At 48.8% G+C, this 13,269-nt stretch overlaps 1 protein-coding gene across 2 annotated transcripts; it reads left to right on the forward strand.

Moving 5' to 3' along the window:
- Positions 1 to 4,341: 4,341 nt before the first annotated feature.
- Positions 4,342 to 10,167, forward strand: gapdh (glyceraldehyde-3-phosphate dehydrogenase). Of its 2 annotated transcripts, XM_012966386.3 has the most exons (12): positions 4,342 to 4,542; positions 5,153 to 5,208; positions 7,150 to 7,249; positions 7,329 to 7,435; positions 7,537 to 7,627; positions 7,719 to 7,834; positions 8,471 to 8,552; positions 9,142 to 9,293; positions 9,373 to 9,451; positions 9,534 to 9,617; positions 9,722 to 9,819; positions 9,977 to 10,167. In XM_012966386.3, exons 2-12 carry the CDS (start codon positions 5,183 to 5,185, stop codon positions 10,044 to 10,046), a joined length of 1,005 nt encoding a protein of 334 aa, XP_012821840.1. In that variant the 5' UTR covers positions 4,342 to 4,542; positions 5,153 to 5,182; the 3' UTR covers positions 10,047 to 10,167.
- Positions 10,168 to 13,269: the final 3,102 nt, after the last annotated feature.

A 13,269-nucleotide genomic window follows, 5' to 3' on the forward strand; every position in this document is an offset into this window, starting at 1 on the left:
GCTTACACTCTACAAGGAGTAACATATAAAGCAATCAGTAACCGATACAAGAGGGGAAGAGAGCCCTGCCCAAAAGAGCTTACACTCTACAAGGAGTAACATATAAAGCAATCAGTAACCGATACAAGAGGGGAAGAGAGCCCTGCCCAAAAGAGCTTACACTCTACAAGGAGTAACATATAAAGCAATCAGTAACCGATACAAGAGGGGAAGAGAGCCCTGCCCAAAAGAGCTTACACTCTACAAGGAGTAACATATAAAGCAATCAGTAACCGATACAAGAGGGGAAGGGAGCCCTGCCCAAAAGAGCTTACACTCTACAAGGAGTAACATATAAAGCAATCAGTAACTGATACAGGAGGTGAAGGGAGCCCTGCCCAAAAGAGCTTACACTCTAGTTCTGATCAGGCAGCTGCATTAGCAGCAATGGCAGCCACATTCTAATGAACTTTGTCACCATGATTGTTTTTGGTCTCGGTGCTCCTCACACCCCTGTACATCAGAATCACATCCCCATGCTGAGTGGCTAATTAGCCCCTTGTGTGTATTTTGCACAGCTGCATGGAAGCCGCCGCAGCCTGCATCTAAATGAATTGCTAATTAGCCATGTGGGATCTTGATTCATAGGATTATTGTGCCTGTTTTAAGGGGGTATCTCCTAGCACAGAATTAGAAAAGGGGGGCTCTCGGACTTACGATGTGCCCATGTCCCACCCCTACATGCCCCCCCCACCTGTGCAATTATGATGAGGTCAAGTTGACCTTATACCATACAGGAACATACATAAAATTAACGTTTAGTCTGATGTAGAGAGTGACATTCTGAAACAGTTTGCAATTGGTCTTCATTTTCTATTATGTGTGGTTTTTGAATTATTTTGCTTTTTGTTCAGCAGCTCTCAGGTTTGCAAATTTAGCAGCTATCTGGTTGCTAGGGTCCAAACTACCTTAGCGACCATTCAACAGTGTGATTGAGACATTGCAAAATAAATAGGAGAGGGCCTGATTAGAATAAAAAGTAATGAAATATAATAATAATAAAACCGGAGCCTCACAGAGCAATAGTTTTTCAGCTGCCGGGGTCAGTGACCCCCTTTTGAAAGCTGAAAAGAAAGAAAAAAGGCAAATAATTCAGAAAATACAATAAATAAAAAATGAAGACCAGTTGAAAAGTTACTAATTACTGGCCATTCTATAGCATTCTAAAAGTTAATTAATTAGGGCAGCGCCACACTATAGGGTACCTAAGGCATCAGGGCAGCGCCACACTATAGGGTACCTAAGGCATCAGGGCAGCGCCACACTATAGGGTACCTAAGGCATCAGGGCAGCGCCACACTATAGGGTACCTAAGGCATCAGGGCAGCGCCACACTATAGGGTACCTAAGGCATCAGGGCAGCGCCACACTATAGGGTACCTAAGGCATCAGGGCAGCGCCGCACTATAGGGTACCTAAGGCATCAGGGCAGCGCCGCACTATAGGGTACCTAAGGCATCAGGGCAGCGCCACACTATAGGGTACCTAAGGCATCAGGGCAGCGCCACACTATAGGGTACCTAAGGCATCAGGGCAGCGCCACACTATAGGGTACCTAAGGCATCAGGGCAGTGCCACACTATAGGGTACCTAAGGCATCAGGGCAGCGCCACACTATAGGGTACCTAAGGCATCAGGGCAGTGCCACACTATAGGGTACCTAAGGCATCAGGGCAGCGCCACACTATAGGGTACCTAAGGCATCAGGGCAGTGCCACACTATAGGGTACCTAAGGCATCAGGGCAGCGCCACACTATAGGGTACCTAAGGCATCAGGGCAGCGCCACACTATAGGGTACCTAAGGCATCAGGGCAGTGCCACACTATAGGGTACCTAAGGCATCAGGGCAGCGCCACACTATAGGGTACCTAAGGCATCAGGGCAGTGCCACACTATAGGGTACCTAAGCCATCAGGGCAGTGCCGCACTATAGGGTACCTAATGTGTCTGACTTGCCCCACAGAAACCAGTTAAACCTATTCTAAGCCTGATACAATATGTTGCAGCATCACATAAGCATTTTACCTGCACCCAGGTGTGGCCCCTTCCCACAGGAGCTCCCTACTTATTCCATAAACAGAAATGAGAAGCAGAGTTTGGTTGCAGTGCAGCTGGGAGACACTAACAATAACCCACCTGCCCGTGCCAAGGAGATAATCAGGCAGCAGATCTGCAGTGCAGGGGCCATAAATAATGTATGTTTAACATCACCTGGAATACAGGCCAAGCTGCCCGGCTGGGTGGAACCAGAATCAGACACACATGCTGCAATCTCATGGCAACATTGAAATCAGCACAGCCTGCAGCATGCACCCAAATTAACTACTAATTAGCCATACTGGGTGTGTAAATCCAAGGGCCAACACATGTGGTCAGACATTTTTGTATAATTAATTTTTGTGTAATGAATGTCTATTAGAAATGATATGATACAAACAATGCTTGGGGTGAAGTTCCCCTTTAATATGTATACAAAAAAGAGAAGCAGCCTTGCAGGATACTGTGGGCTGCTGTAAGGTGCCACAGACAGTCACTATTTATTGGCTTGGGGGGCTGTTTGTGCCTCTGGGTACTGGGAATGCCAGGGGGGCTGTAAGGTGCCACAGACAGTCACTATTTATTGGGCTGGGGGGCTGCTTGTGCCTCTGGGTACTGGGAATGCCAGGGGGGCTGTAAGGTGCCACAGACAGTCACTATTTATTGGGCTGGGGGCTGTTTGTGCCTCTGGGTACTGGGAATGCCAGGGGGGCTGTAAGGTGCCACAGACAGTCACTATTTATTGGGCTGGGGGCGGTACTGGGAATGCCAGGGGGGCTGTAAGGTGCCACAGACAAGGTGCCTCTGGGTACTGGGAATGCAGGGGGGCTGTAAGGTGCCACAGACAGTCACTATTTATTGGGCTGGGGGGCTGTTTGTGCCTCTGGGTACTGGGAATGGCTGTAAGGTGCTACAGACAGTCACTATTTATTGGGCTGGGGGGCTGTTTGTGCCTCTGGGTACTGGGAATGCCAGGGGGGCTGTAAGGTGCTACAGACAGTCACTATTTACTGGGCTGGGGGGGCTGTTTGTGCCTCTGGGTACTGGGAATGCCAGGGGGGGGCTGTAAGGTGCCACAGACAGTCACTATTTATTGGGCTGGGGGGGGCTGTTTGTGCCTCTGGGTACTGGGAATGCCAGGGGGGCTGTAAGGTGCCACAGACAGTCACTATTTATTGGGCTGGGGGGGCTGTTTGTGCCTCTGGGTACTGGGAATGCCAGGGGGGCTGTAAGGTGCCACAGACAGTCACTATTTACTGGGCTGGGGGGGGCTGTTTGTGCCTCTGGGTACTGGGAATGCCAGGGGGGCTGTAAGGTGCCACAGACAGTCACTATTTACTGGGCAGGTTTGGGCCCCCGTGTACATGGGATGCCAGGGCCTATTGTGACTCCCAGTCGGTACGTCAGGGCTCGGAGTGATCAATGTGCAAAGAGCAGAGAGTCCCAGTTACATGGAATAAACAATAACACTGCTGTTTGTGGGGCGCCGCTGCAGAGCTGTGTGTAGGTTTCTCTGGGCAAAGTCTGCCCAAGGGGTCACTCTGTAACCCGCAGCCGGGGCTCTATTCAGTCTGGGAATAAGGCTGCTGGGAGTCTCTCAGGGGGAGGCAGCAGCCATCTATAAAATAGATACACGGGCGGCACCATGATTACCCACAAACCAATGCACCTCTCTATCTGCACTGGTTACTAGGCAACCCTGCAGGGATAAGCAAGGTGCCCTGCCATCTCTGAGGCCCCAGATCAAGTGCAAATCCCCCACCCTTTCTGGCATGGGATCATGGCCTGCATTGGGACAAGGGCATCAAAGGGCCATGCCTAGGGCTGAGGGGGAGGCAGGGTACCCCTTCCATGACTGGCACATATGCCAACTGTCCTGAGCATCACTGATCATTGGGGGGGGTACCCATTATCCTCACTAGGTTACAAGCAGGGAGATAATAGGGCATGATGGGAACAAGGAGTGGGGCCTACAGCCCTTTTGCTTGACCTTGGCTCTCTAGATGTTGCTACACTACAACTCTCTGCATTTTGTAATGTTTTAGCATCTAGGACTTATAGCTCAACAACATGGGTAGGGAGTGAGCGTTGCACACAGCCCCATCACTGGGGTAGCATTAAACCGACACTGTATGAACAGGAGAGAATAAAGATGGAGCTGTGTCATTGAGAGGAGACTGTGGGGATCATCCATAATGTACAGGTGGAGGGGGGACGTGCCTCCCTGAAAACAGAAATAACAAGAATGACTGGGAGGCGGATGCGCTTCTTTTACAAGGGTTACGGGAACAGCACGTAGGCATTCTAACGGTGTCAGGCTGAGGGGGCGGGGCGCTCTATCTGCTCACGCCACGATTTGTCACTGATTGTTGGTGGGCGGGGTTACATTGTCCCGCTTTGCCGGGTATATAAAGGCGCACTGGCAATCCGTTCGTCACTCTGCAACAGGGCACAGAAACGAGAGGTGAGTGCGGGAGGAGTGGAGCCTAGGTTGGGGGTGTGGCTCGGCAGGGTAGGCTTGGGTATAGCTCCTACTATATGCTCTCCTAGGGGGTTTCGTTTGCAGTTGCTAAAGGTACTAATGTCGGTGTCAACTGACAGTGATGGGAGTTGTAGTTCTGTGCTACTGGTACTTTTCCAATGTAGTGTGTTTGTGAGTAATGGGGTTACTGTATTAGTGGCTAAGGATGGGATGGTGTAAGGGCTGCCTGTGCTTAGATTGGGGAGGCTTTAGGGTGGGATGAGTAATGGGGTTCTGGTAGATATAGGGAAGTGGGAACCTTGGGTAATCAGGAGTCTGTGTATTAATGATTTGGGTTGGACACTGGGTGAAATGGGGCACTTCCTGCCCTCTAGTGGGTGGGTATGGGCTATATGGGTGCCTTTGGGTGGGATTTAGCTGCAGGGGGACCAATTCAAGGTGCAGTGGTGTGGGGGTTAATATTAAAGGTAGGTTGTTGGGGGCACAGAGGGGTGGGTGGATGTGCCCAATAGATGGGATGGAGAGTGACTTGGGCACGGGGTACCCTCCTCTTGTTCCCCCCCCCCCCACTAATTTCCTTTCTTGCCTTTAGGGGTTGATAACTAAACCAAGTGACACCAAAATGACTGTCAAGATTGGAATCAATGGGTAAGTTAAGGGGTTAATAACTTCATTGGGGGTGGGTGCTGGGGCTTAAGGGGGTAATATGCAGGTGAGTGGGGGGAGATGCTGGGGTATAAGGGGGTAATGGACCCAGACAAACAGCTGGGGGGGGGTTAATGGCTTGGCAGATTAAAGGCCGATGGGATAGTGTTCTCTGCACGGTTTAGCGATTGGCCAGTGTAAGATGCCCCTTGGCTCTGGCAGTTGAGGGGTTATAAGTAATGAAGCTACAGACCTTTCATAAATGGTTAATGGTCCAGGCCGATTATTCTTTCAAAATGGCTGCTGCTCCTTAACCCCTCCCCTGCCAGAACCATGCGGAGTGTGAAGCTTCCTCACGTCCCACTGAGTCACTGCTCCCCACCTCACACCCCAACCCCTCCTCTCCATCCGCTGCGGCTCCCCATTGCTCCACCTTCTGCCAGGAGGGGGGTACAGTAATGCGCATGGGGGTGTCCCCAGTGTCTGGCTGCTGATGTCTCTCAAGGACAACCCCAAGGTCACAGTGTATCCTGGGCCAGGGTCACCCTTGCACTGTCAGTGTCCTATTGATGAGCTGTACCTGGGGGGCTGATGCACGGCACCTTGGGTGAATCCCCTCCCCTCGCTGCTGCAGAATAAGGAGTAATTGCACAAGTGTGGGGAAGCTGAGTCACGTCCTGCTCCCTGGTGGCAGCCGCACGTAGGCACAGTCCCCTGGCTGTTTTATTCTGGTTAGTGACCATAATCCTCACAGCACAGAGTCTGACTGGGCTCTCGTGAACCTTCTAGAGACTTCTCTCATTAAAGTGGGACACTAAGATGCCCCCCCCTGGCATGGCTAAGTAGGGCTCCTATTAATAGAGGTGTTGATGCCAGCTGCTGTAACCCACGCCAGGGACATTATCATTCTGCCCTGCACGTCTCTGCCAGGACTCGGATCCAGTACTGCCCCACAATGGAGGCTGCTCCCGTCACTCTGGCCACTCATCTCTCAGCCTTACTACACACCCTCCTGTTTGTCCTCATTACGCGTCGCTGAACTTCACTGTTGAACTTCACCCCGAGCAAAGTTCAGCCCTGAATGTGCAGCCAGTCACTCGTATTGTGCCTCGAAGCATGCAGGGCAGTGTCAGGAGTCGCAACAGGCAGGCTGTGTGATTATTGCCTGTAATAACAGGGCAGTGGCAGGCAGACTGATTATTGCTTGTAATAACAGCCATTATTCAGGTTGTGCTGCGTGAGCAGTGCTTGGATAAACTGCCCCCCCCCCCCCAGGCTGGCTCAACTGAGTCTGGGTCAGTGGAGATTTCTGTGTCAGCAGGTGTTGTGCTAATGGCGGCACAGACCTTTTTTTTAAAGGGCAAGTAAACCAAAGTACATTAAGTTTGCATATTTCTTAGTGACAGATTGCCTAAATCATGTGCCCCCCCCTTGTGCCATTTAGAATAGTGGGATCCATTTGATCTAGGTCTCTGTATTCTCTATGTAACTGGCCCCTGTTTATTGCTATTCACTATAATGACAGCTATGTAGGGTGCCCTTCCCACCCTAACTGCTTAAAAAGAGGGGGTAGCAGTGCACCCCATTACTTCTATGCTGATCAACCAATTGCACCAGGCAACACTGCCCAGCAAGAGTCGGCAATTGCCAGTGCACTGTGGACAAACATTGGTTGGCTTGGGGGTTCCCCAAGCCAACCAATGAGGGGAACCAGCATGCCTTGATTCTATGGAGGGTTATGGGAATTGTAGTTTAACATATAGGGATCAAAGGACTAAGCTGTTGCATTGTGGTTTCAGTGCATTGGCTAAACTTCCCCTTTAACATCTAGCTGTGACGTCGCATCACTTATGATGCAAGGCTTTATCTTCTTACTGCTTGCCAGTGGCACAAGGGGTTAAGCGCATAAACATCTAACGATAGAAATCATTTTTTCTTTTTAAGATTTGGCCGCATCGGGCGCCTGGTGACCCGCGCTGCTGTTTTAAGCGGCAAATGTGAAGTCGTTGCAATCAATGACCCCTTCATTGACTTGGACTACATGGTAGGTGGCTCCGTTCATCTGCATTTTTGTGTTCTGGAGTATAAAATGCTCGGGAATTAACCCCTCCCACTCTCCGCAGGCTTACATGTTCAAATATGACTCCACCCACGGCCGATTCAAGGGAACAGTGTGTGTTGAGAATGGCAAGCTGGTTATCAATGGCAAGGCAGTCACCGTCTTCCAAGAGTAAGTGAGGTTGTGGCTCAGTCCTGGCCTGGTTCTAGACTGGGTTCCTGCAGCAGAATCTAATCACAGGGGGGATGTTTACAGTTCTCTCCTCTCCCCAGGCGTGACCCCTCCAACATTAAGTGGGGCGATGCTGGTGCAGTGTATGTGGTGGAATCTACTGGAGTCTTCACAACCAAAGAGAAGGCCGGTGTAAGTAGTTACACCCCCCCCCCCCATAACATTTGGCTTTCTATATCTAGAATTCACCCTGGACTTTTTTTTTTTTAATTTTTACCTGCAGTTGCACTTGAAGGGAGGTGCCAAGCGTGTCATTATCTCTGCCCCCTCAGCTGATGCCCCCATGTTTGTTGTTGGGGTGAACCATGACAAATATGATAACTCTCTTCACGTTGTCAGGTAAGTGTGGGGTAAAAATGGGCGTTCCTTTAAAGGGGGAGCGAACTACCACAATGCTACAGGCTGTCTGCAAGCTTCTGTATTACTGGGTTAACTCTTTAGTTCTCAATAGCTCATGGTTTGCAGCTTCTGTAATCTAATAAGGGCTTGTTTACTATAACAACCATGTAAAACTCTAAGCCTGAAGGCTGTAAATCCTTAAACCTTTTTTTATCAGGATATTTGTCTATACAAATACTGATCAGGCAGGGGCTCCCTCTACTGCCCATAATAAAATTGCAGCCTGTTCTAGGTTTGCTGCTTGGCCAAACCATTCTGTACTTGATGGAACCTCTCAGTAATTGGCTAGTGCTTAGGCCTCTGTAGGCAGGCATTGATGTAGGCTGCCCATTCTCTGCCACTTTCTTTAGCTCAGGAATGTTAATGCTGTAAGTCTCACAGGCAATTACTGTTCTACATAAGCTGGCTAGCTTCAACTGGCAAAGTGGCTCTGCCTTCCCAGCCCTGGGCCTGCCTTTACAGGGCCTTGCCCCAAATACAAGCAGTAATGTGTCCTCCCTATATGGGCTGGCCTCTTTACTCTGATGGAATAAGGGAGTGATGCTTAGTTTACCTTTTCCCCTGCTTTGCCCGCAGCAACGCATCCTGCACAACCAACTGCCTGGCTCCTCTTGCAAAGGTCATCAATGACAACTTTGGCATCCTGGAGGGACTGATGGTAAGTGCAGTGGGGCTTATTCAGCTTGGGACATAGAGCCTAAAGCAAACTGTCTCCCCCCTCACCCTGTATGAGTGACCTTAATGGAAATTATACCCCCCCCAAACAATGTAGGTCTCTCTAAAAATAGTGTGAACAAGCTTGTACATAAAAACCCTGCTTTGTGCAAGTTTTCATAACTTAACTTACTTTTTTGTAGTATGTGCTACTGGGTAATCCTAAACTAAAAACTGCCATTTTATGAATTAAGGGCCGCCCCCTGGGATCATAGGATTCACAGTGCACACAAACAAGCCAAGGCACACATACATGCTAGGTCCCATCAGCCAATGAATGGACTGAGTCCTGCCTTTTGCTCCCACGCTACCTCTGATCTCTGAGGGAGCACACAGCCCATCACTAAATGGTGGATGAAGGGAAAGGATGTAAAAGGGCTATATATAATAACGCTTTTTTAACCCATCACCTTTTTTTTTTTTTTTGAACTATTTAATAATTCTGGGGGTACAGTTTTCCTTTAATCTACATGCACTGTAGCAGACTGTACAATAGTGGCTGCCTAAGTATCTACCCTGAACTCTCTTCCCAGACTACCGTCCATGCCTTCACTGCCACCCAGAAGACTGTGGATGGCCCATCTGGCAAGCTGTGGAGAGATGGCAGAGGTGCCGGTCAGAACATCATCCCTGCCTCAACTGGTGCAGCAAAGGCTGTTGGGAAAGTCATCCCTGAGCTGAATGGGTGAGTTGCAGTTTCACTTTACTCACTGAACTTTTATAATTTAATGGAACAACATATAATGCTGTGTATATATCTACAGCAAACTGACAGGAATGGCTTTCCGTGTCCCCACCCCAAATGTCTCCGTTGTGGATCTGACCTGCCGTCTGTCCAAGCCTGTAAGTGTGGGGCAAGGAGGGGTTTAATAGCAAGCTATATTGTAAGTTCAGAGCAGACTCTAAGCTTTTCTGTTTCACTCAGGCCAAGTATGATGACATCAAGGCTGCCATTAAGACTGCAGCACATGGCCCAATGAAGGGAATCCTGGAATACACAGAAGACCAGGTAATAACACTGAAGCGTGCCCCCCCCCCCCCCGGTCATGTCTGGGCTCTGACTGCTACTCACTGGTACTAAACAAACCACTCATATGAATCTCTTGCCATTAGGTTGTCTCCACTGACTTCAATGGTGACACTCATTCCTCCATCTTTGATGCTGGAGCTGGAATTGCACTGAACGATAACTTTGTGAAGCTGGTTTCCTGGTAAGTTTCTATACTTGCAGTGTCCCAAACTTATGGGCCTCTGACTCTATGCCCCCCGCTTTGCTTCCTTGGTCAGGGCTGAACCACCCTGCAGGGAACTAGTTCCATAGTTCCATTGTGCTTAACATTTTTTTTTTTTTTTTTCTTTGCCCAACAGGTATGATAACGAGTGTGGCTACAGCCACCGTGTTGTGGATCTCATGTGTCACATGGCCTCTAAGGAATAAGCACTTACCTGTCGCCCCACCAACCCCTCTCTGTCACTGAAGGGGCCCAGAGTCACGATCCCATCCTGGTAGTTTGTCTGTGTCACTGTTTCTGTGTTACTAAATAAAACAATGAAACATCCCTCTCTTGTCCAGTCTCTTTGCCCAATCTCTATGGGTCCAAAATGGATTCAGTATCTGGTATGAACTCCAGCCCTAGTCTCTCAGGTGGCACCATTGGTTCCAACCAGTACAATAGACCTACATGCTGGCAGAGGGTGCAATAGCTGTTGATGGGCAGTTTTGCCCCCAGTCTGACTCTGAATGAGGCACTGCCACCAGTTTGTTTTATATTGGTAAACAAAGCACCCTAGGGCTGTGACCTTATGGATGAGGTGCACTGGCCAAGATGCTGGTGTTACACCCCTTCTGCCCAACTGTTATAGGCATGCAATTGCAAGTGTAACATGGCAAGGTGCTTTCTTGAGTCTGTATATAGACAAACAGCCACCCCAAAGTCAAATCGTATACCCAGTGCTAATTGCCATTGGTCTGTGTGACTGTGCCCAATCTGCCAGTGGTGCTCTGGTGATTCCCATGGGTCCCTGCCCCAGTGGGGGGGGGGGGGGGTTTGACTCTATACACTCCCTATCACATTACTACACTTATTCGCTAAAGGAAGTCACGTTCTATATCTGTTTCCTACTGGGTTAGGCCAACACCCAGGAACTGGTTAGACTGCTTTAATCTTACTAAGCCTTCACACTCGGATGCCTGTGAGTGGGGCAGGAATAGGCTGTGGGGTATCTTCTTGTACTACAGCTCATGGGTCCCATCCCAGTAGGGGCTTATTCTGTCACTGAGGCTGGGGTAGTACTGAGCCCTGGGCTGCTACAGTATGTTCAGTATAATACAGCACTCCTGCCCATAAATTTAGTCTGTAAAGGCTGCATTTCCCCTACACAAGGTGCATTACCAAGACATGGCAGAACTATAATGCAGGAAAAATAGAATGTTGGCATGCATGTTTGGGTCAATTTTGTGTTTTACAATTCTGGTTTAAATTTTCTGCACTCCTAGTTATGATTGAAACAATAGCAGGTCTGCCTCCAGGTCAATCGGGCATCATCTGCTACATTGTTTAAGCAGTCGGAAGCAGCAGTGAATAGAAAGTCAAATGGGATGACATAACTAAACCTCTGTGTAATATACATATGGGGAAAGTAGTGGAATTGTTTTTGTAAAACAGATGTTTGTTTCCCTTTTAACTCTCAATCTAATGCTTGGAAACCAAACTCCTGTTCTCTGGGTTTAAGCAGAACATGCAGGTCTATTGCCAGTCTCTCCTTAATGGGCTTTTGTTCAGGTACCAAGGCAACACCTGGCTGCTTTGTGCTGCTGGAGACAGGTACGTATTTACTCATAATACAATGTGGGGACAGTCTGGCCTGCCTGCAGCACTGCTGCTCTATATACAGGTAAATACACTGGGGTGTAAAATGAACACTTTATGGGTATTTCCCAGGCTGAGCCAGTGGACTGGTGATAACCAATGCTTAGGGCATCCAGCTTGGTCATTTTAGGTGGGCTTTTTGTTTAGGGTTAGAAGGCTCCATTTTCCCCCCTCATTTGTGTTAATCCCCAGGAAGCGCTGCTGTTTTATTACAGGCTTGTGCTTAAACAACACATACAAGGCTAGTCCTTCATTTAGATTCCCAGCTCAGAAACCATTGCAGTCTGCATCAGAACCAATCTATAATCAGCCTTGCAGCATAAGCTTCTATGACAGATGCAAACTCTCTTCCTGCTAATGCTTTGACAATGTCTGACCCCTTAGTGTCTCAATAGCGGAGTGCACTGAGCATGTGCAGTGCCACTGACACCCATCAGGAGAAGGGGGAGCTGCTAGGGACCAGGCATGGATTATCAGGAGAGCTTGTGGCTTTGCTGCAGACTAAAATACCTTGGCATTGCCCTAATGTGTGCCATTATTTACACTCTGCTCCCATTACAATGGTTGTGTAAGTCAGCCACTGCCTCCGGCCCCTTTCCTGTATTTCCAGCCTGCCCTCACCTGATTTGCCCCCATACACGCACAAGGGCACGTCTCCCCAGCACATGAATAGGCTCCCTTGTCTGCAGGGTTTCATTCCTGTGCGGCTGCAGATACCCTGTCTGCAATGCACAGCATGGGAATAAAGCCAAGGGGAAACTCTTAGGAAATCTTCCTGTATATTTAGCAAGGGGTGGAAGTGGCTAGTGTTTCATATACACATTGATATTTCAGGATCATTTGCAATAGGGCTTCATATTTATTTAGCTTTTTGTTCAGCAGCTATCTGGTTGCTAGGGTCTTATATACACTGGCAACTAGGCAGTGGTTTGAATTACAGATGGTAGTATTAATAGGAGAGGCCTGTATAGAAAGATAAGTAATAAGTGACAATAGCAATAAAATTGTAACCTCTCCGAGCAATAGTTTTTGGTTGCCGGGGTCAGTGACCCCCATTTGAAAGCTGGAAAGAGCCAGAAGAGAGAGCAAAAAAAATGTAAAAACTATAAAACACAAAGTTGCTAGGGACAGGCCATTCTATAACATGCTAAGAGTTAACAGTGAACCTTTGATGGGGAGGGTTGGACTGACCTACTAAAGTGGACCCCCTAGTACCATTCCCACAAGCCCACCCTGGCTTATATAATCCTGCTGGCTCATATAAACACTACCTGGCACAGCCAGCTGCCACTATTTATATCTGCTGTGAGAGTGGGGCCAGGGTGTCAGCTTCTCTGGTCGGCCCGAGGAGACCCAGTCTGATCATTTGAAGTAACCCAGACAGCTGAATGGGCAGTTTGAAGCCTCTTTTAAGAAGACTCAGGCCAAGTAGTATTGGTGCCCAAGGCAAGATGCCCTGACTGCCACCTACACCCCCTTGGCTCGCTCATAACCCCCAACCCCAGCTGCTTGGTCTGCAGCTCTCCTTGGCCCCAGTTCACACCCCACCCCTGCTGCTCTCCAGTCTCTGTAGATCTCTCCCCTCTCATTGTGCCTGATCTGCCCACCGTAGTTCTGTCCCAGCTCTTATGGATTTCAGTTCGTCTCTGTGGTGGCAGTGGTTTATATGGATATAATATACAGTTTGGTCATCTCCCTTTGGGACCAAACTGTAAATGATATCCTTATAAACGGTGCTTAGTGATGTCATCAGTTATAATCAGAGCTCAGTGATGTAATTTGTCACATGAC

Source organism: Xenopus tropicalis, chromosome 7, assembly GCF_000004195.4.
Source record: "Xenopus tropicalis strain Nigerian chromosome 7, UCB_Xtro_10.0, whole genome shotgun sequence".
Classification (NCBI taxonomy): domain Eukaryota; kingdom Metazoa; phylum Chordata; class Amphibia; order Anura; family Pipidae; genus Xenopus; species Xenopus tropicalis.

Bases quoted from the DNA above. Each gene is read 5' to 3' on its own strand.
- gapdh (XM_012966386.3), top strand. From the start codon at position 5,183: ATGACTGTCAAGATTGGAATCAATGG. The intron at 9,294-9,372 runs GTGAGTTGCAGT...ATATATCTACAG, and splicing joins GTCATCCCTGAGCTGAATGG to CAAACTGACAGGAATGGCTT. The intron at 9,452-9,533 runs GTAAGTGTGGGG...TGTTTCACTCAG, and splicing joins CCTGCCGTCTGTCCAAGCCT to GCCAAGTATGATGACATCAA.